At 53.1% G+C, this 26905-nt stretch overlaps 1 protein-coding gene across 4 annotated transcripts in view; it reads left to right on the forward strand.

The window, feature by feature from the left end:
• The window catches only part of CNTFR (ciliary neurotrophic factor receptor), a gene marked incomplete at its 3' end in the record, with an annotated part of 175404 nt that overhangs the window by 10261 nt on the left and 138238 nt on the right, over positions 1 to 26905 (forward strand). The window contains exon 1 of one of the 4 annotated variants that reach the window (XM_084505078.1): positions 3 to 53. The exons of 2 other annotated variants lie outside the window; for them this stretch is intronic. In XM_084505078.1, the coding sequence (XP_084361204.1) occupies positions 48 to 53 (6 nt within the window). In that variant the 5' untranslated portion in view covers positions 3 to 47. Of the gene's footprint in view, positions 1 to 2; positions 54 to 19280; positions 19313 to 26905 lie in introns of those variants that run through there. One more of the 4 variants, XM_084505079.1, reaches the window with a different exon arrangement.

The raw sequence follows: 26905 nt of genomic DNA on the forward strand, positions 1-26905 counted from the left end.
CCTGGGGCTGGTGGGGGTTTGCAAAAGTTGTGTACGGAAGCTTCTGGATGGCGGTGAGCAATGGGCTTCAGTCCTGGAGGGTCTGAAGGACCTCGAGGCAATGAGTGTGTGAGGGTGGGTCTGGGCAGGAGGGGTGTCTTCTCTGGTAGTGTGGGTTTCATGCTTGGGGAGGTGCTTAAAAGCTAAACTTAAATTGTCCTTTGTAGCAGGGCTTTTTCCACAGTTCTCTGTAGCTTCCCAGGTGGAAACTTGTTTAAGGCCTGAAGTCTCCCCTGTGCAATCTATTTCTCTAGCTGTGAATGCTGCTCAAGCTGAGGCTGCACAGGGAGCGTGTGATAACCTCTCTGTGGCTCCCTTTTTAAGTCTTGTCTCTGTAATTGCTAGCTGTAGTTCCTGTCCCTTTCAGCTGCTGCTCTAGCTGCTCCTTTCCCCGAAGGAGAGGGGAGTTGCAGTGAGTGGGGCAGAGCTGTTGCTGATCCCCATTCCTTGGAGCATACCTGGGGCTGGGTATGCAGCATCCCCAGTGGCACCCTCCTGCTGTGGTCTTGCTCGCCTGTTGTGGCACCTGGGTGGCTAGTCCTGCCTGCAGGAGTGATTAGAAATATATTTTTTTTGAGAGGATACGGTGGAGGGGTGGGTTTTCCTGTCTGCAAAATATCCTGTCCTAAAATATTCCTTTCTCTGTGCGCTGCTTTCTTTACTCCTTGCCTTGTACCCTTCATCCAAGTCCCAGGACAATGCTGCTTCTTCCCAAAGCCCTATGCCAGGGGACCACCACCTTTTCCTACATGCCCAGGAGCCAGACAGCAACTAAAAGACCAAATATATCTGCTGCTGCAGCTCTTGTCTCCTATAAAAATAAATCTTACGGAGGTAACTTTTTGCTGTGCAATTCTCGGGGCTGGCTTCGCTGTTGTTTCCACTGAGATAGCATTTGGCTAACGCAGCCAAACATGAGCAGAACAAGCCTGGAGCTGTATAGAAAGTGATAAGATAAGGCAGGGCTATGATTTGCCTGTCTGATCCTGAAGCTTTGTGCATTATTTAGTGTGCGTAGTGAGAGGTCAGTAGCCTCCTGATAATTTTCATTAGATTAGTCAGGCAGGGTAATCACCTGCTCAGAAAAAACAACTTGACACTGTCTGTTCAATAGTTGGGGTTTAACTGAAAATAAATAGGCTTGTAATTATAAGGACATTGCCAAGGTCAAGAGGCTCAAAGATTCACTTTCTTTTCTTCCTCTGATATGTTTACAAAGATCCTGCTCTTCTTTATGTGGGATTTTTTTTTTCTCTCCCTTAAATTCAAACCGAAAGCTTCAGAGCTCTTAGAGGAAATTCAGCACTTCCATGGCAGTGGACGTGAGTGGTGTTGCAACAACCGAGCGGAGCCTGTGCCCTGCTGCAGCTGAGTGACCCCATGCTAATGAGCAGGGCACTTGTAGCGAGCAGGAGCGCGTGCTGCCAGCCCCAGCAGCCGGAGCAGGGCAGGGGTCCTCTTCCCTCCTAATTGTGGGGTGCTCCCTGCTAATGTGGCAGAGCAAACCCCTCCTTGGGAGAGGTCAGCCCAGCACGAGTGCTGCCCAGTTGGAAGGAGATTGTACGTTTGCTCCTGGGGGTGACCTTGCAGCTGTAGCTGGATGCTGCTCACTGAGGGAGAACTGGAAGCGATGCTGAGCCTGTGCACCTCTGATCCAGTACCAACGGGCTCTGCAGAGGGGGTTCAGCCGTGGTAGCAAATGCAATATTAAAGCTGGGCTCAGTCTGTGTGCACTGCTGAAATCCGTGCCCTTTTCCAGCCCGAAGTGGTTACACTTGCTATTTATTTTCCTCAATGACATGCAAAAAAATAAAGCCTGGAGGGACCTCTGTAATGCAGCCTTCTGCAGGACTGGTGCTTGCTGGGTGAGACTTGGGCACAGCTTGCTGGTGCTCGGGAGATGCTCATTGCTGAGGTGATGAAGAGGTTGCTGTGTCTGTGCTCCTGGAATGGGTTCTGTGGCACCTCAGCAGTGCGTCGTGACGGCAGGTAGCTTGGTTTCACCCAGCAGCACTGATTTCCTTGGGCTGGGTGAAGAAAGCAGTGATGTGGTGTGCATGGGAGAACCTCTCTGGTTGCTGTCCTGAGCTCAGCTGTGAGGCGGGGTTGCTGCTGGCCGTGTAGGCAGGCTTCAAAACGGGTCACCTGGATGCCACAAAAGGCAGGCTTTGCTTGCTGTGCCACCTGTGAGCATATTTGCCTTGGAAAAAGAGAGTTCCTCAGGTGTCCAGATGAGTTAGTACTCTGAAAACGTGCTGCTCCTGGGTTTTGTATTTTCTCCCTCCAGCCTAATGGCCATAAGCGGGGACTGTCAGGGAGCTGGTGGGGCTGTGCTCAGCCCATGTTCACCAGGAATCTGTTGCTCTCATGCCCTGTCAAAGGTTTTGATGGATGCCCTGGGGAAAACCAGGGGCACGGCTGGGCCTGACGTGCCAAGTGCCTGGTGGTGCAGCCAGATAACTGATGCCACACAGCGTGTGTGGGTGCTCCTTGCTCTTCCTCCACGGGAGGAGAGGAGCTGCCTTGACAGCTTGTTTTGAAAGCAAAATGACTTCAGGGCTGGATTCTTTTTTTTTTTTTTTTTTTTCCCCTTTGCTTTACCCCCCCCCTTTCTTTTTGCCTGACAGAAAAAGCATAACTCGTCTTTGTTTAATTGGTGCTTTGTGCCTGTCTCTTGCCAGAACTTAACAGAGAGGGGGCTGGCTGGATCAAAACGGCTTGAAGTTGGGAAGCTGTTACACATCTAGCCTGCCTGTTTAAAGGGAAAAAAGTCTTTTATTCCCACCCCCCCCCCCTCCCAGCTGCACACCAGTTCCTGGTGCACTGTGAAAGCAGAGAGCCCCCCTCGGAGCAGCCTGGTGGAAGCGGGGGGCGCGGGGCTGAGCTCCGGCGAGACGGCGCGCCGTGTGCTTGACCTTCTGCTGATGGCAGGGCTTGGAGCATCTAATTGACGTCTTCTTGTAAGGCTTCAGACCATTTCATGATCTTACAAATAAGACCTGCCAGTGTCTGCAGCACAAAACAAATGTGTTGTGGAGCGAGCGAGGAAATGGTCTTTACTTTTTTAGGCTATGCGGCAGGGTGGGCACACCTGGGTGTGCTGCTGTCTGCTTGGCAGCACGTCTCATGCAAGCAGGGCAAAATGGGGTTAGGGCAGTGCCCCAGTTCTCCAGGAGGGTCCCTCCCATAGCCTGGCCTTGGTCTCTATCACTGCAAAACATCTGTGCTGATGTGAGGCAGGGAACATCACAGCATGTGGCTCTTGCCTGGCTAGGTGCTCGCTCCTCTCTGACCTTCTGGCAGGGGCTGAGCAGTTCCCTGTGCTGCTTCATGCCTGCCTGGTCGGGGGTGGATGGGTTGGGATCCCCTCTTTAGGGGCATGGACCCAAAATGAGGCTGAGGTCCCTTCCACCTAGTATTCTCCCTGTGTAAGGGGGACAGCAAGGAAGTCAATTTTATTTTATTTTTTTTTTTTTTATTGTGGAGCTTGCTTCTGCCTGATGTGGGGACAGCCAGTGATTTGAAGTGTGTTCTGGTTTTGGGGCATGGCCTGACCCTGCTGGGCTGTGCTCACTGTCTGCCTTGCACAAGCATGGGTAGCTTTTGGCTACAGCCCTGATGCTTGGGGGTGGCTGCAAGTGGCTTCAGTGCAGGAGCTGCCTGCTCGCTCCTGAGGCATCAGAGCAAACCTGGTGGTGGGGGCTGTGTGTCTGTAGGTGTTCCTGGGGCTGCTCAGCATGACAGGGGCAAAGCATGAAGCAGCTTGCCTATAAACATACAGTTCACATGGGCACCTTGCTATAGGCAGTGCACAGTGTTTTCCTTTGGGAGGGAAAGGGGAGCCTGGAAGGGGGCTGGGAGGAGGATGCAGAGGAGTATTTGCAGCTGGAGGCAGGCAGGATTAGGACATGTTTGCCCAAGGAAAGGTGGGTGCAGTGATGGGCATGTGGGAAAGTGGGAGCCCAGAGGAGGGGCTGTGCTGCTGTGAGCCCCTAGGCTGCAGCCTGCCAGAGGGGTGATGTTCCAGTGGGTGTCAGCCCAATTTGGGGCAAGGGGGGTGCTGTGATGAGCAGGTGATGGTCAGTGGAGGGTTTAGTGGCTGTGGAGGTGCTTGGAAAGAACTGAGAATGCAGCCTGTGCTGGGCTGGATGGAAGAGACAGGCGTCAGTGATACCGCCATGGTTTGAGAGCCTTCATCTGGCCCCCAGAGGGCTGTGAGTTGAGCCTTTGGCAGGTGCCCCACCACAGAGCAGAGGAAAAAGGGCTGGAGTGAGTCCTGGCTAGGCTGGTGCAAGTCCAGAGTTGCATTTAGTGTGTCCTTGTCCTGTAGATTCCTGCCCCGCTCAGCTGGGGACAGACAAGGAGGTAAAACCTCATCCATGACAGCCCTGATGGACCGTATGTGTAAAGAGATATTAAGACTGATGAGGACTGGATGCATAAAGGAAGAGGTATTTCATGGGGAAAGACCCTTGGGGCTTATTCCTTAAATTTCTATGGGAGCCTTGGATGCTTTTATGGGAGTAGTTAAAAAGCAGCTTCATCACAGTGAAGTCCTAATATGCTGAATCACGTCCTCCAGAGCTGTCTGTGCTCTCCGTGAAGGATTATTTTATTTTATTTTTTTTTGCTCTTTTGGGACTGCATCAGGTGTCCTCCCACAGGGGTGGTCTGTCTGCCCATCCCTTCCCCAGCCGTTCTTCCTGCAGCCACCCAGAGCCCTTTGTATCTTGGTCTCTGCTCCCAGCCGAGCAAGGCATCAATGCTCTGGGTCTGACTTGTTTTTGTATTGGCAGGATTTATTCGGCAAATTGGCATTTCAGCCCCTCCCTGGAGTTGTTGGCTGTATCGATCCGCCAGCAGGAAGGGGAGAAGCCAGCAGCCACTTCTGTGAGCCATTTCTTTCCTTATTTTCAGCTCCAGGCCTGCAATTGCTGGGCTCTGACCACACCACGCTAACAGCCACAGCTGCCTCCTCGGGGATGCTTGGAGGAGAGCAGGGCAAGGTGCTCCGACCTGGTAGTTCAAGGGGTGATGGGATGAGTCTGTCCTGCTTCCCTGACCCTCCTCCTACCCGAGCTTTTGTTGCTGTGCTTTTGTCAGTGGAAAATAACTAGTGTATATACCTATTCTTAAGTTCCTGAGGAGCCTTAGCCTTATTTTTCGGCTGGAAATACCATGCTCCATAGGGCAAAAATTGAGGGCTGCAGTAATTCCAGCATCGCACTGAAGCCTCTGGGGTGCAGCTGACTGCTTCCCTGGGACTGAAATGTGCCCGAGGCCACGGTTGTGCTGGTATCTCCTGGTTCTTGCTGTCCTGTGATGGACAGGGGCTACAGGGAGGAGCGAGGGCATCCTGCAAATGGGAGCTTTGTGCGCTGCACCTTGCCCTGGGGACCAACTTTCTGCTCCTTCAGCCTGGCAAGAGCTCAACCTGCTGCAAGCTCTTGCTCTTTTGGGTGGAGAAGGTGCAGGGGGAGAGGAGAGGATGGCCAATTTCTGCATCCCTCCTCCTCATCACTGAGGCTTAAAGCTGGGGTCCCACTTGCAGAGGTGAAGGGGGAGCCCTAATTGCCCCTCTTCCCAAGGCTCCTGGGTGTGTTAACGACCTGTAATGGGATGGGTTGTGTTAGCCTATTAAGCCCCAATGGGGTTCCTTGTAGACTTAAGTGTGAGGAATTTCACTCAACCATGTTAAAACATTTCCACCCCCTTTAATAGCTTCATGCATTGATTTAACCCTATGGCAGCTGGGGCTGTTTGCTGGGAAAAGCCATATGGCTCTGTCCTGCCTCCATGCAGCAACTCTGACTGGGGTTTACGTTTCTGGGGGATCTTATTAACACGAGGGCTGCTCTAGCTCTTGCCTCCTCCTGGCTGGCTCGACAGAGCCCTTGCGGGAAGCAATTTTCCTTGTGTTGTGCTGAGCCTGGCTTTGCTGCTTTTAATGAGAGTAATTTTGCCCTGGCTTGTATCAGCCGCAGCCCACCTGCGCTGCCAATTACCCCGGCGGATCTGGCGTGACCTGCGGAGCTGGGAGCAAGCTGTCCCGGGTTTTTAAGTGTTTCTGAGCCGTAAGGTGTGAAAAATCTCACCAGTGTTGAAACGGAGATTGGGGGGGGGGGGGGGGGACTTTCCGGGTTATGAAAGACCTAAGGACGTTCTGGTATCAGGTGCTCTTGATCTCTAGGGGATTTATAGAGAATCAAGGGCTTGCTAATTGCAGGCATGTTGCCAGTGTGTTGGGAAAGAAATTCTCCTTAATCGCAGGCTGTGTGCCCTAATTTTTTTTTGTTGTTATTGAATTAGTTAAATGTGTACCGTAACACCCCAGCGCCTGGGCAGGCTGCGCATGCGGACCTGGAGCGCGTGTGTGCAAACATGCTGAAAGGGCTCTGCGGGAGGGAGAACGGTGGTTCTGCTACATGAGCTCGGTGCATCTGTCGTGTTTGTCATTTCTGGGGAAGCCGGTGTCCGCGCCAGCGCTCAGCTCGCCCACGCTGACCTGGGCATTGTGCAGGTTAGCCTGCTGCTTTGTCCGCGGAGCAATGGCTTCCTTCTGGCCAGGTTAATACCTGAACGTGTTCCTGCCTCCTTGCAATGACTGCTGTTATCAGGGCTTCAGACCCTGCAGGTCAGGTTTGAGGGAAGATGTTGGCTTGACTGGGGTCAGCCAGCATCCTTTGGGCACCATGCAAAATGCAGTGCTGCGGGGTGTGGAAATGTGGGGAGTGTGTGGGTGCGAGACCAGAGGGCAAACCATGGTGTAGGGCTCAGGCTGTGTTTCTGCATCCCTGGTGTACAAACACACTGCTACAAGGTGTGATTTTGAAGTTGGGGCTGGTTTGAGATGCCTGGTTGGAGCATTTTGGAGGCTGGTTGGGCAATGCGGTGACTCCTCCAGTGCTGTGGTCTTGGGGCAGGAGGCAAGAGTGGCAGGGACAGAGCTCTGGCAGTGTGGCTGTGCCTAAGGTGACTTATTATGGCAATAACAAGTGGGGTTAACTCTAATTAGCTGACATCTCTGGCGGGGGGAGGTGCAGCTTGTGTTGTCACAAGGGAGCAGTGCTCAGAAGGGCGCACACAAGGGAATCGGGTGAGTTTTTTAGGCAGAAGCTCTGCTTGTGCTCTCCCTGTGTGTGGGCCAGCTGCCTCCTTGATGTGTCATTCAGAAGTGCAGTGTCTGGTAATTAATACCTCAGTGATTAAGCATAGGGAAGAGAGCTCCAAATTTTCAAGGTGGGGCAATTGGAGGGGGAGCTGAGAATGGAGGGGGAGGTGATTGTAGGCTCAGTCCTCAAAGCAGTCTGTGTGAGGGAAATTGATGCATTTTGAAGAAATGTGATGATGCTGTTGCCGAAATGAAAGCTAGCTTCAATTTCAAAGGCTTAAACCCTCTCTGGATACCCTGGTGTAGCATAGCCCAGGTCTGTTACATCTTGGCAAGGATATTCTTGCAAATGGAAACGCTGCCCTGGGTGACCCTTCTGTGTCTGGCTGCTGGGGGAAATGTGCTGAGCCGAAACAAGCATTTCTAGAGCCGAGCTCTCCGGCTGAGGTCTGATCTCCCAGCTGGGATGCTGGGACTGGCAGCCGGGCTCGGTCCTTCTTGAGTGCCTGGGCTTGCTCCCAGCCTGGGCCCATCAGACCGCTCGTGATACCAGCTCGCTTCCGACTCTGAAGGTCAAGCGGCTCACAGCAGGGTGACAAAAGAGCCCTTGATCTGAAAGCGGGATTGTTCTTGTGCCTTGCCCCAGGAGGGGTCTCGCAGGCTGGCATGCGTGCAGGCTGAAAGGAATGCTTAAAATGTCCTTTCTCTGCTCCTGTCAAAAGCCCTTGGAGCTGCGAATCAAAATATCTACCCCAGTGCCTTCCTGCTGCATGCTTCAGGCTGGTTTATTCCTTGAGAACGGCCTGATCCAGGGCAGCCAAGTCTCCTGGCATCCCGTCCCTGACAGCGGGCAGCAGTGGGTATGCAGGGGAAGGGGTAAGGGCAGGGTGAGCAGGCTCTGGGGCAGCTCCAGCCTTTGGCAGCTGCTGGCTCAATTCTTCAGCTGGGGATGGAGAGACTTTTTTTTTCTATAAATTTTTGAAACGTGTAGGTTCAAGAAATCAAGCTTTGATCACCCACAGCATCCTCTAGCTGGGAGTCCTGTGGCTCTGCTGCAGTGCTTGTGAAAAGCTGGTGGTTTGCCTAGGGGTTTGCTCCTGGGGACTTTATCTGGCTTCTGCTGGAGGGGGCTTGGGGGCTGTGAGGGGCTGAGTGTAAGGCTTCTGCCTCCTGCTCCACCAGTGTAAGACCTTGTGCTCATGCTCCATCCCTACAGCTGCCAGGCATCCTTTGGCTTAGTGCTCCGAGGAGTCTTGCACGATGCTGTGCACCCCAGCCTCATGCTGCAGCACTTCCCTGGCCGGCCGTGCCCTGTCACACATCTCCAGCACATCTGTTGTGATGCAGATACCAAGTCCTGCATCTCCAGTGCTGACATGAGGGCTGAAAGATCAGCTTGCTTCTGCAGGGAGGCTGTGGCTGCATCCTGGGTGCAAGCTGCCTGTGTGATCATGCTGGAGTGGTGCACTGAGGTGCATTGTGTGGAGATCTTGCCTGGCTCTTCCTGAACTTTGCTCAGTTACGCTCTGGCAATGCAGCAGCTGAAAGCTCAAATACTGGGAGAACAAAATGTCAAATAACCTGAAAAAAAAAAAAAAAAACTCATAAATTACTGTATATCATTTTAATCTCAAGAAAGAGAAGCTGCAAGCTGGCAGTACGTGTTCTGGTGTGCCAGTGGCAGTGCCCTTCTGGTCAGGAGGGAGCAGGATTGGGGTGACTTCTGCATTGTGAAGAGTTCTGGAGCTGCAGGGAGGCTGCTCTCACTAGATTGATCATCCACTCTTAATCCATTGGTGGTGTGTTAATTACTTTCCTTGTGTGTTAATGTGACACTTGCACCAGGGGGACCTGTCGTCCTCTGAGCTTCGTGCAAGCCATCCTGGTGCTGACTGTCATTCCTGCCACATCAGCTGTGAATTGAAGGCAATGTGTGGGTCCCTGGGAGGCAGTGACTCTGCTTATGCATGTCAAAGGGCTTGCCAGTTGGAGCAGCCTGACCCTTATTGCATTTGTAGCCTGATTTGTACGCTTCCTGCTCAGCTCCTGCTGCAAATGTGGCTTTCCACCATCTGCTTGCCCTTGCCATGCACCGCGGTGCTCGTGGCCCCCACAGGGATGCGTGAGGATGCTTGCAGAGCAGGGACAGGCTGCCTCGTGTCTGGAGGGGGAGTGTTGGCAGGAAAAGATGCTGGGAGCTCCCAGCTGCACCGCATGCCTGTTGTGCTTTGCTGGGAGTGCTGCTGGTCGGGCAGATGGGAGCACTTTGCTCCCCTTCCCCAGCTGCTCCGGGCTTGTGGCACTGAGCTGCAAGCAGAAAGATGTTCGGTCTTCTGCTCCCACGTGGATCATGGTATGCTTGCTGGGTGCTTTTGGGTTAGGGCGACCCTCACCTGGGTCTAGCCTGTGGATGTGCTGGGTCACAGTGTGCCTGCGTGCCTGGCTAACCAAAAATTGCATGGATTTAGTTCTTTCCTCTGGAAGGATGTGAATACCTGCTGGCTGGGTGAGGCAGGGGCTGAGCAGCCAGCCTGCAGCTGGTGTAAAGCATGCTCCCTGCTTGCTGTTCAGTCTCACACCTTGCTAGGACAGCTGGCCGTGACGTGTTAGGGGGATTTTTCTCCATTTAAATGCAATTCAATCTCTAATCTACTTAAGATGTGCGGGTCTGCACCCACTCCCTCCATCCCACAACTCTAGGTTGTGGTTGGTCACTTAAATCACAGCTGCCCACACGCCTAAAGCTGAAGGAGGCTGCGTGACCCCCAGGCAGGTGAGCGAGGAGGCCAGCTATTTTTTCCTCCCTCTGGTTCCTTGCACCCTGCCTTTGAAATGCCCTGAGCTATTTAGGGAGTGCGTGGTCAGGAGGCTGGCAAGGGTGGGAGGATGAGGACGAGCTGTCACTCGGCGCTGGTCCAGGGTACCCAAGGACCTCGTGCAGGGCTGCCCGAGTGTGGTGGGGGCTGTCAGGGGGAGGACAAAGGGTCAGGGCTGTCACAGCTGATAGATGGCCCTGCTGGGCCCAGCTTCCTCTATCTGCTGGCCCGAGCACCCTGCCCTTGGGACAGGGAGCTGCCAAGGGGCAGTTTTGCTTTCCCTTCTCTTATTCCCCACAAATGTGAGCTGCAGGGGTTTCTCCAGCACCGCCTAAATCCTGGGGGACTGGTGCCACGCACAGGAGTCAAGGAGCTTAGGAAAGAAATGGCAAGCCCAGGAAAATGGTGAAGGCTGTGAAGGAGCTGGTAGCTGGGTGGGGGAGGTCAGCAAGGAGACTGGGAGGTTGAGGCTCAAATCCAGAAAAGGGTCAGCCTGTGGCTCTCCCAGGAGATGTGCTTAGAGGAGAACATTGCTGTTGTGTGGGGAGTCTGACCCAGGTTCTGCTGGCCTCTAACAGGATGCTTTCAGAGAGGCTTTTGGGCTCTAGGTGCAGTGCTTGGTGCCCTGTGGCTAGGCTAGGGGCAGGCTGGTAAAACACAAAATGGGTTTCTCAAATGCTGTAGAAGAAGGGAATTTCCCCTCATGTCTGTTTCCAAATCATCTTCTGATCAGAGGGTTGTCAGTGTGGCAGAGCTGTGACTGGAGGATAGCTTCAACTTTTTTGTCTTTAGCAATGGAAAGTATCAGGAGAACTTTGCTTGCAGGAAATGAATTTAAAAAGATAATTGCCTGGCTTTTTCTCAAGCTGTTTTTTTTTTTGTTTTTTTTTTTTTTTTTCCTCATCTGATCTTTGGCTGCACAGGAGCTTAGACCAGCAGAACCCTTGGTGGAACAAGCTCCAGTTTTGGTGCTCAGATGCATAAGGACACAGTGTCCTGCTGCTACTGCTGGCATGTTCTGTGCTTCACCTACATCCCTGCTGCAGCAGGGAGACAAAGGGAATTTTAAGGCCCCTGTGGTTCTAAGACTCCTTTTTCTCCTGGTCTTGCTGTGACCACACAGATCAAAGCCTTCAGGGCAACAGTACTTAACTTATAAGGGCCACTTTGCCTCTTCGGACAAGCATCCATGGGCTGCTTTGTGAAGTGCTGAAATGCTTCCATGCTTTCTCTCTCCTATATTGTGTGCACGAGTGCTGCTGTGCTGAGGCGTTTTCTTTGCAGTTGTTCTTGAGCTGCTCTGTGATGGCTTGGAAGTCTTGGGTTGAGAAATACCAGTGTGGAGAACTCCACGGGGCTGGGAAGAAGGAGTAGGACCTGGAAAACCTCTCCTGGGCTGTGTGTCTATCTCCTTGTGCCACTCAGTAAGGCTTGACTGAGCTCATCTTGCCTGGGAGAGGTTTGTCCTTGCCTTTCTAGCTGTGAGCTGCTTTGCTGTGCTTCCTCATGCACTTGTTTGTGGGTTTTCAGAGCTGTTACAAGGCTGGAGCACAAACCTCTTCAGGACTGAATGCTCTTGTGTTATCATCTGGAAGTACATGAGGATTTTTGGGGGGTGACAGTGACCTGATTACATTCAGGGTCAATGAAACATCGACACCCCCCTCTTCTGGGGTATGTGTGAAGCTGAAACCTTTCAGGGAAGGATCTCTGGGATGATTACCTCTTCTAGAGCTACCTGCTGCTGCCAACCTCATGTGATGTTTATTCTGGGAGATGAGTCTTTCTCTGATTCATTACCTTTTTTTTCTTTTTCTTTTTCTTAATGAGAAAATAAGGGAGAGCTGCAGAGAGCAAGGAAAGCTTTATTCTCCCTACCCTAAACTCAGCCCCTGAATTATGTGACATCTCACACCTTGGACACCCTGGCATTGAGGTGTTGCATGCCATGGCACAGAAGGTCCCTGGTTGCCCTTGGTTGTTCCTGCAAGCTGAACTGTGCCAGACTCCAGCTTCGGGGCTGGTTTCCTGCTTGTCCTCCGAGCCGTGCCACCAGTCAGTAGACTCCAAACCTGGTGGTCCATCGGGGCGCAGCGCAGGAGCATCTCTTGGCACCTGCTCCCAGGCTCTTGGCTGCAAGCCATCCGGTGTCTGCCATCTAAACTCGGAGGGGACAGGCGTGCTGAGGGGCTGATCTTGCCAGCTGCTGGCAATAGCTCATTTTAATTTCCGTAATGGACCTGGTTCCTGCGGAGATGGTCCGCGGAGAGATAAATCACAAGGTTTGGAGAAGTGGTGGAGGCGCCAAGTGAAGGAAGAGCCCATCTAGTTCCCATCCAGTTTATTCCTCTGTCTGTTGTCTTTGCCAAGGCAGACCTGCTTCCTGCAGTCCTGGATGCTTTCCAGTTATCTTACAGTTTACCAGGCCGGAGATGGTATAAATCACACTCGGAAGATGCTGAACCAGAGAGTTTCCTGACCCTGATGGGGGAAGAGGAACAAGAAGGGCTGAAGAGGGGAGAGAGCTGAGGCCATGAGTAAGTGGGAGATGAGTTCTGGGTAAGCATGAATGTTCAGTGAGCAGAAGCCCTGCTCAGCACGTGGTGAGGCAGTTTGAAAGGAAGGTGATGTTTTGCTGCAGTGTCCTGCCTGTCTCGAGTGCTCAGCATTTGGTGCAGGGGCTGCAGGAGCTGACTCGGAGGTGAGTGATGGTGAGTGGATGAGCATTTGGCATGGGAAAACAGCACTGCTGGGGGCAGTCCTGTGTGTACTACCCTGAGTCTAGGTCATCCAGACCTCTGCTGCTTCCGTGACAGAGGCTTATGCTATAGGACAGTGCTCTCTGGTTTCAGCACATGGAGCTCATGTAGCATCTAGCACCCCAGGGCTCTTCTGGAGAAAGGGACCTGGGCTGTGCTGCTGAAACAATTTTCCTGTGTCTTCTCATTCAACTGTTTTTTTTGTTTTTTTTTTCTGCATCTATACTGATACCCTTTGTACTACACAACTTCTGACAGTGCTGAGCATAGGATCTTTTGGCAGCCAGCTAGAAGATTGTGGTCCCTGAGCATTTTCTTGGAGATCCTCTAAGTGAGAGGGAATTATGAGATGCACTGTGGGATGGTGGGTGACCTGGGATTTGCACATCTCTCCAGATACCCCATGGGAAGCTCCAGCCAGCCTTAGCAGCAGGATGGAAGAAGCCAAAGCTCAGCAGCAGGCTGTGCACATGCAACTGGGGGGGAAAAAAAAAAAAAAGCTTTAAAAAGACTAAAGATGAAAAACTTGTGCATGTCCAAATTCTCTTTGAGACTGACCTGCAGTGTTACCTAGATGAAGAGAAAGCATGGAGTAAGGCAGGACAAAACCCACACAAGTCAATAGTCAAATGGGAATTGAATTCTGCCTTTGGTGCTCCAGCTCTGCCCAGTTAAACCACGCTTCTGTGTTAGTTATGGGAAGCAACGCAGGCTGTGCAGGTGACCTTTTGTGCAGGCTGTGCTTTGGATGTCCTGGCCAAAGTACAAGCCCATGTGTCGATGGCTGCAGATCCTTCAAGAGCTATTAAGCAGCTTGGTTTGGTTTGTAGCCCCTTGTCCCTGCTCTGGCATCTTTCCTGTTTGTTTGGGGCTGGTGGAGACCAGAATGAGCTTCACGGCCTGTAATGAGCATGGATAATACGGATCAGAAGTGCTTTGGGAAATGATATTTTCCTTCAATTATCTGCGCTTGTTACTTGTGGCAAGGGGAGGAAGTGCCCTTGAAGGTGAAGAGTGGGTAGAGTTCATGCAGAAACAGCCTTTTCTCTGCTGGTGCTTCAAGTTTGGTTCCCTCCCTCTTTACGCAGGCATTTCTTTGTGCTGATGCCCAGAAGCAGTGCTTGTACGAAGATGCTTGAGTGGGGTTGCTCTGACCTCCATTGCTCCTACAGTAGTGGCTGTGAATGAGCACATCAGGCCGGGGAGAAGGACTGGGAGTGCAGCATGATCTGCCTGCAACCAGTTGTTTTCCTCTCTGGACCTTTTCCCCTTCCCCTGCTGTGTCTGTGCAGGCTGTAAATCTTTCAGGGCAGAGCCACTTGCTGCATGCGTGCTGTCGGAGCTGCTGTCTCAACTGGAGGCTCTGGGCATGCTGCAGGGACAGCACAAACGGGGGGCGAGGACACGATGGCTTGGCACTGCCCTGGCTATGGGCGAGCCTGGGAGGTGTCTGCATTGCCAGTAGGGCTCTGGGGGGCTGAAGGGTTTATGTCAGTCCTAGCCAGTGTGCAAGCTGCCTTCTGAAGGTGCTGGGAAGGCCGTGATGTTGTGGGCAGCTCTGTGTCCCAGGAGTGCCTTGCCCAAACTGCGTTTTAAGGTCAATAATTCAGTCCCTGGAGAAAGTGGAGTAGAAATGAACTTAAAAATGGCAAGCCCTGGGAGGTGTGAAGAGACCCTGGAGGATAGCATTGGAGAAATAACTGGGAGAGGAAGAAATTCAGAAGACAAAACGCATCAAGCAGTGTGGGATTTAAAATGGACCAGAACAGAAGGATGCTCATGCATTTTTTGGCAGGATTGGCAAGAACGGTCAAGCCCTTTAAAACCTTGTAATGTCTGCAGGGATGCTGCTGGATGCCAGATGAGCGTGCAGGATGGGGCTGATGAATGCAACAGGATGAATCTGCAAGTTACGGTGGGGAGGTGTCTGAGCTGTACGATCTCAGTCCTCCTAGCCAGAAAGGCTTTTTCGCAGTACTGCCAGGGAGAAGTAAATACAAGGGAGACAATAGGTCTATTAAATAGAATTGGTTTCTCACCAATTTCTTCTCCCTCCTCAAATGACTGAGATCTTGAACATCTTTTTATATCCGTCCTTAGCGAGATTAAAAGAGCCAAAAGTGGTGGAGGGGAGAGCGGAGTGGAACAAAAGATGACAGCACAGAAATAGCTATTGAGGAAAGCGTGAGGGTTCTTCGCAAGCCTCTCAAACGCTTGGCTAACCTTGGCAAGAACATTTCAGGGCATGTGGGGAGTTAGTGACCGAATGTAAATAGCGGGTGTCACCTCCCTGTGGAAGAGGGGAGCCCGGTGCCAGGGGTGGGCACAGGTCGGAGGGACAAGGCAGGGCTCCCAGGCTGCGCTGCCCAGTAGGTCACTGCTCCCCTGAGGGAGCAACGTGATGTCTGCCGGCAGCGTGACTCCCCAGGATGCGGCTCTGATGGGATTACAGCTCCAGCCTGGCAGCTGCGGATCTGTGCCATGTATTACTCAGCTCCAGGAGGCATCCTGGGCAGCTTTGTTTGGAAGGCAGGGTGAGCGCGGTGATGGGAGGGAGGAGGGCGGTGCAGGTGGTGGTGTTGCAGCTGGGTTTTAGGGCAGTGTCTGAAGTAAAGGCTTCAGGTCCTCCCTGCTGAAAGATGTTTCAGTGCACGAGCAGGAATGTGGCGTGTGAGGCTTCAAAATGCTGGAGAAGTGCATGGGATGCCTGTTCTGTTCTTGTGAGGTTGCTGGTCTGTCCTAATTTATCCCGCTGATCTGCTGAGGGTAGCTGACTGGCATTTTAAAAACATAATCTGCTTTTCTTCCTTCCAAAGGCCCATTGTCCTGGCCCTCTTCAGTGAGGACTTGTGCTGTCTTTGGCAAGCCTGTCACGTGGAATGACAATCTAATGGAAGGTGCAGAGACACCTCAGGCTGGGCTGCTGGGGGATGCCTTGGGTGTTGCTGCATGGTTGGGCTTCTGGCTCATCTTTGTGGCTGCTCTGAGAGGGACCAGGGCATCTGCGCTGCTCACCTGCCCTCCCTGATCAGTGTTTGGGACTTGGGGTGGGATGGCTTGCAAGTGGACCCAAGAGATGGGCAAAACACTCCCAACCCCAGGCTAGTTTGCTCTGTTAATGACCTCCGTGCTGAGTTGTCTCTTTTGCTGTTGTGGTGCAGGGTCTGAGCCCTTTCCAAGCCTGCCCTTCTTATGCCACGTGTCCTGTGGCCAGTGATAATGACAATATTTGTGGCTGTGGCCTCTTCTCCCCCCATGGGCAGGGTGTTTAGCAGGAGCCTTGGATGAGGGCAGACATGACCTGTTCCCCCTTGGCTGCCCTGGAGCAGGTTCCCTGCTGCCAGCAGAAATCCCTTCCCTGCGCTGGTACTTCTGCATGCGGTGATTAAGTCTTCTCCTGATTGCCTCTTGGCTTAGCTGAACCAACTGAGCACTCGAGCCTGTGGCTGCACAGCAGGCTTTCCAGATCCTGACTCATTCTCCTAATTTGTCTTGGATGCTGTTCTACTTCCACAACCTTTTTTTTTTTTTTTTTTTTTTTTTTTTTGCAAGCGTGGAGGTAGCAGCCAGGAGTAGCCTTGCCATGCTGCAACAATAGCTAATACCATGCTCGTGCTGTTCGGGATATGCTCCCTGGTGTACGCAAGGTAATTTTCCCCTTTAATTATCCTGCTGCCCTTGAACAGCCTGACTTGCGTGTAGGAGCCACAGAGGAGACCTGGGACTGTGCTCTGGGATACGTGAGGCTCAAGCAGGTTGCAGGATTTGGCTGTGCTCGGTCCGGGAGAGGACGCAGCGAGGTGTGGAGGGGAGCTGGGTGCCCTCGTGATGGGGGCTTGCAGCTGATGCAGCAGGGTTTTGCTTATGCCACAGCCCTGGTGTCTGAGGGTAGGGATGAAATAGTGATGATTACTTGGGAGGATCAGCTTTCCGCTGAGCAAGTAGGTGGAAAGTCAGGCAACAAAATTAGCTGAATACACAAACAGTCTGGGCTGGAAGAAGCTCTCTCCCCAGGGAGGGATTAAGGCGTGTGGTGTCTCATGTAGCAGCGATGGCCCGTGTGCTCTTGGTGCTCTGGGCTGGCAGTTGTTGAGCTGCTGGCTTTGTGCTCCATCCTCTCTGCTCCCAGCCCCTTTCCGGTGACCAGCTGGGCTTTAATTTCTCCTGACATGCCCTCAGCCCTCTGTGCGGATCCTTTCCTGCAGGCAGGCGGGTGCTCTGCCCCCAGGCCTTTCCTCCCCAGGGTGCTGAGCTCAGCTTCCCAGGCTTGTGTGCGATTCCCGAGGTGTGAGCAGTGCTGGGAAGCAGGCAGGAGCTCCGCAAGCCCTGTCCCCCTGCTGCTGCTTTGTGCCAGCTGAGCTTGTAGCAGTAGAGGCCTTACTTGTGAGCATTGTGTGAGACTTCACAAATACATGTAGCTTCGATTGCACTCAGACAACCTCCCTGGGCTTCCAGGTGCTCATATCAGCATGTAGGGTCCTGATCAGCATCCCTCATCCTGATACATGGGACTGCAGCAGAGCTTGGCAATGGAAACTTGCAGGTTCTCTGTAGTTTGGCTCCCAGATACCTAGAAATTGGCAGGATGATGCACGGTGATTTTCCTTGGCTCGCTGTGGTCTGTCTCCATGGGAGGCTGCAGCTGACCAGGGCCCTGCAGGGAGCATCCTGGTTTCCTGTGCTGGTCTGGTACATCCTACCCAAATCCTGTAAAAGGAGAAAAAATAATCACTTGTTGCAGGTTTTCTTTTTGAGTGGGTCATATCAGCTGTTTACTGTCATAAGCTCCTTAGCAGGTGGAAACTTTTAGCAAGTAGAAACTTTTTTTTTTTTTTTTTTTTTTTAAGCAAGGTGCAAGAACCAAAAGCTTTCAGGGAAGCCTCTAGGTTGTCTGCCTTCGGAGATGGGTGAGTGCTCTCCTCCCGAAGCCTGCATAGCATGATGCAGATAAACTCTTGGCAAGGGCTGGGCATAAAGCCCTTTGGTGGGTCAGAACTTGCAGTATGTGGTAAGGCAGTAAAAGGCTTGAAAGTGTCTTGTGATGCTGCAAGGAATCTATAATTCTGCTTTTAATTTGTCTGCTGATGAGCAGGGAACGCTAGCAGAAGCCTTAAAGATTCAGCTCTTGTAACTTGCAAAGGAGATGAAACTTGAGGAGCCACCAGGAAAAAAAACCAACAACAGCAAGGATGCAAAAGGAGAATAAGGAAACTATAAACAGAGGATGAGGAATGAACACGGCAGGGGGGAATTCAGCCTGAAATCATAAGGGCTTTGGACATTTCCTGTGCTGGAAGCATCAAGGCTGAGTGTTGTACGAACACTATTGGGGCTTGCAAAGGCTGGCCACGCTGGGTTCATGCCTGCCACCCTGACCTGCTGGGTGGGATGTGGTGAGCAAGTAGGGATGCGAACCTGCAACCTGGCTCCAGCTCTACCCTGCTACTGGAAAAGGCAGTCATGGAGCTGTATCACTTGCCTCGTGTTTGCCCAGAGACCCCTGCGTCTTTGGCTAGTAAATTACCAGCCTAAACTTCTCCACAGCAAACTTGCAAGGTAAATAAATATTCTCCTATAGAAACTCCTTTTTTTTGCAGTTAAATTGACCCCCTTGGTACTTTCATGCATTTCAAGAAGTCGGAACAGTTCACAATTGAAAACAAGCAGTGTTTAGCTCCTGCTGTGAAGGGAAATAGTCAGGCACCAGAAAGACTGTCATTTTAGCTGTGCTCTGACAAAGGAGGGTGTTACAGTAAACTTGCTTATTTCACTGAGGGAGAATTCAGCAGGCTTGACGGAAACCGGATGAGACAGGCACGGTAAATGGATTTTGCTGGCCGAATTGAAAGCAAAGCAACATGCATGTGCAGCGGCTGGTCAAGAATTGACTGCATCTTGCAGAAACCAGGAATGAATTAGGGACAGGGAATTAGCGAGCCCTGAAATAACATCTGTCTGTCTAGCTGTGTTCGGGGCCCCGTTCACCTGTGGCATGCCTCTGCTGGCAATTGAGTGCAGCAAGCAGGGCAGCTCTGCTTAGCTGCTGTGTGCCGGAGGGGTTGGGGTGCCTGCCTGGGGTCTGCTCGAATGGCACGGGTGGGTTTGGTGTAAAGGAGTCACAGGGGCTGTTTTTGGGTGCAGGGGAGCAGCATCCCTTGGTCCCAGCATTGGCTGCTGGGGGTGGTGAGGAGCTAGTGGGCGACACTGGGGTAGAGCAAAGGAGAAGGGGTGTGGAGGATGCCGAGGGTTTCAGTCCCTCGGGGTGGTGAGGTGTGAGCCCAGCAGAGCAGTGGGCAGCACGGTGGGGTGAGCTGTGCTCCCCCCAGGCTGGTGAAGGAGCCCCCGAGCTGCTGCGGGCTCTGGTTAGTGTGCGAGGACAGCTCGAGCAGAACAGCCTTTCTGGTGTTATCCTAAGGTAAACCAGCTCAGCGGGGGGAAAATCCAAATGCCAGAATGAAATGTCTCCTTAATCACAGCCCAACGTGCTTCTCCAACAGGCTCCCGTTTCCTAGCCAGGAGTGACATTGGCCAGGTCCAGTGCACAACAGGGCTTTTGTGCAGCAAATCTGACGGGGAGCTCTAGGAAGGTGAGATTCATTCCTCCCCATCAGGAACTGTACTGCCTCCCCCATCAGCACTGAGGTAGAAATGTACTTTTTAATACTAATAAGGTGCTCTGTGTCTTGGTAGTGGCTTTATTTACTTTTCTGAAGGGATGTTATATTCTCCATCAGCAAGAATCCGGAACACTTGCCAGTGCTGTGTCCCTTGGCAGACTGCTGAGCCCGAGCTAGAGATGGAGAGCAGAGCAGAGCTCGAGCAGGGAGCTGCAGTAGCCAGGTGAAAATAAAAATAGAGGCAGGGGCTCTCAAAACTTGTGAGGCTGCTCAGGTACAGGTGGGTTGTGAAGTGCCTGGAGTGCCTGTTTACCATTAGAGCAGTGTGTCCTGCAGTGCAGCCCACGATGTGTGTTTGATATGTGGGCTGATGATCCAGAAATGGCTCTTGGACAGTTGTTTTGCATTTTCTGTGCATTTGAAGTCAAAACAACTGGAATCCCTCTGGGTCACAGACCTTCTGTATGAGGTGCAAACTGGAGATGTGTGTGGACTCAAAGCCTTGGCTACCTGGATCTTGTTCTCTTGGAAGTGGCTGGACCTAGAAGCCTTTTTTTTTTTTTTTTTTTTTTTTTTTTTTTTGTTTCCCCTGCAGACAGATGCTGGTTGCCTCTGTGTTGGTCAGAGTTATGGCTGCTGTTAAGGTGAAAGGGAAGCCTCATACTTCAGGAGGGTGATGGGGGTGGGAGGGAACTGTATTCTGCTGGTCTAGTGTCAAGCATAAACTGAATAATTGTCTGAAAATGAAGTGGTGAGGTGTATCAGCAGAACCTCAGTTCTGCAGGGGTGTCAGTGTCCCTCCTGCTTCCACCATAACTTGTTATTGTGTGCTTTTGTACGGTCCTGACACTGTTTTCATCTGGCTTTGTCCCATGTCAGACTCTCCTTGTGCTCCAAGGGCCATGGTGTCTGGCTTTCTGCTTGTCTGCTGGGTGCTGCCCGCATCCCTGCCTGGCAGCATCCTGGGGGAAGCTTAGATGACCCGGTGCTGCCAGGGGCACACAGCAGGAGGTGCCTTGGAGCAAGAGATACAGCTTTCCAGCTGCTGTCATGTTGTTGGGGCTGGCTGTGGAGCCACAGCTGATGTGGGACCGAGTCCTGGCTGCTAGTTAAAAGGTAGGAACGGGTGTCCTGCTGCTGTGCCATCCTGGTACGTGACTCCTGCTCTCCTCCTGCCCCAGGGGGACAGGCAGGACCTCCCCAGGCACTGTTTGAGAAGCATCCGGCAGAGCCTACGCCAGTGCTACCTCTCTGGGCAGATGCTACCTGTGGGTGCCATCTCCCCTGGGCGAGCAGAAGCAGCATCAGGCTCGGAGAGGCTGCTGAGTGCCTTTTATCAGGAGGCTGAGGCTGCTCCTCGAGGCCCGGAGGACAATGAAGGCGCTGAAGCAGCCAGAGCGCGGCCGGGGGCAGAGGGGGACAGGCAGGGAAGGGGAAGCCATGCAAATGGGGACTTTGATGTGGCTGCGAGGAGCAGGGCTGGAGCATTGTTCCTATCACATCACATCAGTTTCACATTCCTCATGCAGGAGTGATCAACGCTTTCAGGGCCAGACAAAAGAGCGGGGAGATGAACAAAAGCGAGGGGGGGCCTTACCTACTGCAGAATAGAGGCAGAGGATGAATTGCTCTCTTGGCAAGCCATGGAGATGGGCTGGCAGTTGCTGTGCTTTAAAGCACCAGCTTAAAATTTTTCTTTTATTTAAAGGAAAAAGAAGGTAGGTGAAAGGGTTTCCTGTGAGCAGAAAGGGGGATAAATAAGACAGCGTGACAAGTATCCCTGGCCTTTCTGCATTCCCTTGCCCTGTCTCCCCCAGCTGATGACTCAGCTCATCACTGAGCTCCTGGGAGGATGGGCTGGTAAACCTGGGCTTGACCTGGGCTTAAGCTGAGGGTGCATTCAAGGGAGCCTACTCCCCAAATCCACCCTGAAGGTGGGTTTGGGTGGGGGTGGCCGTGTACAGCTGGAGTTGGGCTCTGCAGAGCTGCAGAGGGTTTGAGCATCAGCCCTGGTGCTGGGGGAGAGGTGGTGGAGGGGAGCCGTGGGTTGTAACAGCCCTAAACAGGGTATAAGGGGACGGGGATGAAGCATTCAGCCTCTTCTCCTGGCTGCTGCAGGGGAACTTGGTGACCTCTCTTCATGGGACTGGGTTTCACTGGGGCTGGAGAGCAGGAATATGGGGTTGGAGCCAGAACCTGGCATGCAGCGTGCATCTGCTGTGTGCGTGCCTCCCTGCTGCCCTCAGCCGTGGCTGGGGTCTCAGTGGCTGTGCCCAGCATCACCAAGTGCTGGCTCTGTCCCCCCTGCTTTCCCATCCCTCACCCCTGCCTGTCACTGACCCCTCTCTGCTCTGAGCCTGGAGTCCCTCCTCTGCACCCCTCTGCTATCCATTAACCTCTGGAAAAAAACACTTTTTGCGCTAAAACACTTTTTTTCCCCCCAATGTGCTATTAGCAATTTGGCTTTTGCCGGCGTTAAGCAGCAGAACTGCATCCCTGATGGGTGATGCTCCTACCTCTCCCACCCTTCCCCAGAAACCTTTTCCCTCGGCAGCCCGAAGCCGAGCATCCTCCCCACCTTGCAGCCGCCCCCTGCTCTCCCAGCCCCGTGCATGGCTCCGGCTGCCCCCTGGCCCTGACCCGCAGCCCCCTCCCCTCCCTCCGGCCCCGGGCCCCTCCGCCTGAAAGGCTGTCAATCACGCCGAATTGTCTGGTGGTTTTGTGATGGGGAAAGACTCCCACCAAGGAGTCAAGGGCCAGGCTGAGACCTTTAAACTCGATCCCATTTGTGTCTTAAACAGGAACCCGGCTCCTGGGATGGAGGAGGGGGGTGTTAAGGGGGTGCAGAGGCTTAAAAGCCGCCGCTGCCCCTTGCAGAATTTTCTTGGACCCCCTCCCTGTCTGCCCTACGGATGTGCCTGTGGCCCTGGGGTTTAGGGTTTGTTTTGCTTTTTCCAGCCCTTGGAGGGATGAAAACCTCTGGCTGGTGTGTGAGCCATCCTGGATCCCTAGACAGGGGGTGGGGCAGGTGAGGTTGCTGAGCATCCCTCTGTCCTCAGCCTGTATGGGGACGGGCTCCATCTCCTGCCTGCAGAGGGAAGACTGCCTTCAACAGCAGGCTGATATTCATATTTTTTTTTCTGTTTTTCTTGCTTTGACGGCAGCGGGGCTGGCAGCAGGGGTTGAGCCCTGTCCCTGCTGGTGGCAGCTGGCTGCCCCACTCTGCTCATGGCCAGAGAAGGGAGGATGGGGACAGGGCTGGATGGGGAGCTGGCTTTAGCAGCTCATCCTGTGGCTTCCTCTGCCTGCCTGTGAGTGAAGCTGTTGCTTTTTTTCTTTCCAACTTCTTTCTGAGGTCCACACAGGTTAGAGACTTCACTGCTTTGCTCCCCAATGGGAGGAGGCGAATCTCTCTCCACCCGACTGAGCTGTGTTTTCTGGAGAAGCCTGGAGCTGCCTCAGACGTGTACAAGCTCAGAAATGCAGTGGCTGTGTTTGTTTTTGTGTTCTGGGCAAAGGCAGGGTCGCTGCCAGTGCTAAGTAAATACAGAGCTGCCCTGATGAGAGGCTGCGGTAGCCAGGGCCACGCTTGCTGCCTGCGTGAAGCCAGATGGATCCATCTGGGGACTCCAGCAGCAGCCTTCCTGCCACTAGCGAAGGCAGAGCCACTGGCATTTGGATTACCAGTTCTCCCGTGCTTTTAACAGAGTGCCAATGTTTGACAAAACCATTAAGTTAAATTAAGCCCTACGCATTTCAAATGGATTCGGAGACTCCTGGCTGACTTGCTATTAGCAGAGCTGTCTCTTCTCCCTTTCGTCTTTCCTTTTTCCCCCCCCCGCCCCCTTTTTCCTTCTCCTCTATTCAATTCCCCTTGCGTAGCTGGCTTTACTGCTGACATTGAAAGCAAAACACGGGGATGGCACTGCTTTGAGTCTGGGTCTGCTCCAGTGGCCAGGGAGGGAGCCTGGAAGGTGTTTGAGTGGGGCAAGCCCTGTGTCCTGCAGGGCATGGGCTGGCTGGGGATGCTCAGGTCCCTGCATGGCCCCTGGCTGCTCCCCTCTTGGCCAGTGCCAGATTTCTGTTATTTATGGCACAGGTTGCTGCTTTGCTGGGCAGTTTCCAGATAGTGATGCTTGGAGGGGTAGGAGTGGGAGCAGGAGCAGCAGTGCCTGTTCTGGTCACCTTGACTCACTTCAGGCGAAAGCAAGGGGCTTTAAGGAGATGTAAAATAACCTTATAAATGGCTGTGACCCAACCTCTGCTCTGTGGTGATGGCTGCTTTGTGTCCCTGGCACCACTCTTTATGCCTGCAGGGGATTGCTGTTGTCTGATCTCCAAGGTGAGCTGTTCTGCTCGCTGGGGGGAGGGATGCCACAGCCTTCCCCCTGCCCATTTAATGTAGTTTTTCTTGGGCCAGGAGAGCACCCTGTGGCTGCCCCGTTGGGTATTTGGGGATGGGCTGTGGAGTCGGAGAGCACCAGCCCACCCACACCAGCAGGTCAGGGTGGGCTCTGTGGGCTGAAGGCAACTGCTGGGGTGTGAGTGGGGTCAGAAGAGGGAGAGCAGTGGCACCACAGGGGGCTTAAAGGCCCGGGGGTGGAAAAGAATTTGTTATAGCATAGGGGAGATGGCTTTTCGAGTAGTAAATGTGCTGAGGAGGATCTGATGGAGCTCATGGCCGAGGGAGAAGATACAGCATTTGGATGGGGGACCAAAGCTGGAAATGGGCTGCTGGTGTTTGAGGCTGGCAACACTTACCTGCTACCCCATGGTCCTGGAAGCACGCTGTGCCAAGTGCCCACCCGACAGACACCAGCCCATGTAGCAGCAGGTTTCAGAATGCCTGTTGTGGGTGATGTGTGCACTGCAAGCCCTGGGGAGAGCTGGGATGCTCTGCTGGAGCAGCCTTCCTGCTGGGCATCGCACTGAATGCCCTCAAGCACCTTTTTCCTCGTGCACTCCTTAGTGCTTTGGGCCAGTGTTCATGGTGTTGCTCTGAGATGTGCCCTCCTGATGGAGAACAGACTTCAGCAGGACCAAGCAGTTGGTCTTGGGTGCACATGGCTGGAGCATTAAACCACGGGGAGCATCTCTGGGTGAACCCCCAGCACCATGGAGCTCTCTCACCTTGAGCACGTACCCTCATCCTGGTGGGTGCCACCCTCCCATTGGTGTCCTGTTTCTCTGGGTGCTCTCGTTATTTCTGTGCTCATTAATGCTGATACGCTCAATTGCATCAGCTCATTTCCAGGGCCCAAGTGCGATCCTGCTCCTTCATTTGCATCCATGCTGCCTTGCTGTTGCCCAGGCAATGCCAGGTGCTTTGACATCATTACCCAGCCGACTGGCATCCTCTCTGCCCCATTAACCTTGCCATAATTGACTTCAGATTGAAGGAACGGAAGGAAAAAAACGTGTTGAAACGTCAGCTCTTTGCCTCGCCATGGAGCAGGTTTCTTTGTTTTTTGCAGGGAGAGCTGTGGCAGTGTCTAGGTTTGAGGAAGGTTGTCTTGTCCTCTGGGTGGTGTGTGTGCAACCTGTCGTTGCTTAAAATACTTCCCCCCCTATTGCTTCGCAGGGGGATGTGATGTCAAAACTCATCGGTAGTTGTCATTGGGGAAAAATTGGGTTTGTGGAGGGGAGGAAGGCTGGAGGAGGAGCTGGGAGCAGCAGCTCTGGGTATCCTGGGGAAGGGGAGGTGAAGCAGGGAGGTCTTGATGTTTGCAGCCCATGATGGGTGAGGAGATGTGGGAGCCAGGCTTGTTTTTGGAAGCCCCCAGGAATGGGGTGGGAGCCAACAGCCCTGTGTGGAGCAGGCAGCTGCCTGTCAGACACTGAGAGGTTCCTCTTCCCTGCCAGGGAGGTCAAACCCTGCCACAGGAGTGGGAGGTGGGAAATGTTCAGCAATCTTCTCGGTTAAACTTTTTTTTTAACTTGTGTTGAAATAGCACAATTATTTTTCTGGAGTTTTTCCTGTTTTAAGGTAGAATTGGCCTTTGTCAAGTTTTCAGTTTGCTCCCTTTTGAGCCAAAGTCACCTAAGCAGATGTTTTTGCTCCAGGATCTTTTCCACCGAATTACCTCCACCCAACGAGTTTCACTGCACAGTTTTCTGTCCACTTGAATCACTTTTATTTATTCACCCCCTGCTTGTGCAGCACCTCCGTGGCCAAGTCCTCCTGCGCTTGCTCATGTCTCGTGCTGGATGTCCAGCTGTGTTAAGGAGTTGTTATAACTCATTGCCTATTAATATTACTATTTAATTACTGAGGAGGTAATCCTGTGCTATTTTTTGGAGTTTTCCAAAGGGCAGAGCTGGGAAACTTGTGTCAGGAAGGGGTGCTTCAGCTCCAGGGTCTTGTGCTGGCTGGGGGTGTTGCGTAGCACTTTCTGGCTACCTGGAGCATCCTGAGATGTGGGGGTGAGGTTGGATGTGGAGGCTGGTTGGAAAGCAGAGAGCCATCCTGACAGGTGGGTGTGATGCATAAAGCTTCCCTGCCTTCGTATCTAGGAGACCTGGCTGATTGTCCCGGGACAAACCTTGCTTTACTCCGTGGCAGCACGTTGCAGGGAGCTGTGTGGGATGATTTTGGCTTGGTGTGGATGCATCCTGTCGAGAGGCACGTGTGGAGCAGCCTGGGTGCTCTGCTGTCCTCCCACGCCCGCAGTCCTGCTGTCACAGCCAGCCCAATGCTTCTGGAGCCCGTCCATGTGTCTGGCATGCTCTGCAAGGGGCTGGCAGGACCCTGGCTTCCCTCTGCGCCCAGGAGCTGCTCCAGCAGTTCAGGTTGCTTGGCCGGGTGGTTGTATGTCCTGGAGCCACGTTGGTGGCTGATGTATGTCATCCTCCTTGCAGCTCCTGGTGGGTTTCCCTTCCCTTTCCATGTGGGTTTTTCTCGTCCTGGCTGCACCAGCTCACAGCAGTGCGTGGGGTTATTCCTTGCCTGCTGAGCACCTTTTGCACAGCAAGAGAAGGTCCATGCAGTGGAGAAATCAGCATTGCCCTGCTAGGATTAGCAGTGAGAGAGGCAGCCCATGGAGATGCAGCTGGCCCAGGGCCACCCAGCAGGGATGAAAGAGGGCTTCCTCGTACCCCACAGCTGTCTGTTGCCAGGAGCCTCCTGGTGCTGTCCTACAAGGTGATGGTCCTCCTTTTTCCTGCTCCCTGTTCTGCTCCATCCCTCTCTGGCATGTTTACTCCATGTGAACAGCCCAGAGCGCTCCTGCCCTGTGCATTCCTCCCATCCCTTGCATGGGCTGTGCCTGTGGTTTTCTTCATTTTTCCCAAACCGGTTGTAGCTTCACTTCTTGAAAACTGTCAGAGTGAATGTCTTGGACAGGGAAGGAAAATCTTTCCATGCCTCACCTTGCGGAGGAGGCAGAATAAAGATCATGTACTAACGTGCACAGCTATGGGAATGATGGAGAGGTGGCAGGGTGCCAGTGCTGGGGGATGCTCTGCTTGTCCCAGGTCGGGTGGGACCCTGGTATCTGAGGACAGCCCACCTGCTCTCACCCCAGCCACGTCTTCTCACTGCGTGAGCAATGCAGCTGGGTCTGA

This window comes from Aythya ferina (genome assembly GCF_964211825.1).
Source record: "Aythya ferina genome assembly, chromosome: Z".
In the NCBI taxonomy this organism is placed as follows: domain Eukaryota; kingdom Metazoa; phylum Chordata; class Aves; order Anseriformes; family Anatidae; genus Aythya; species Aythya ferina.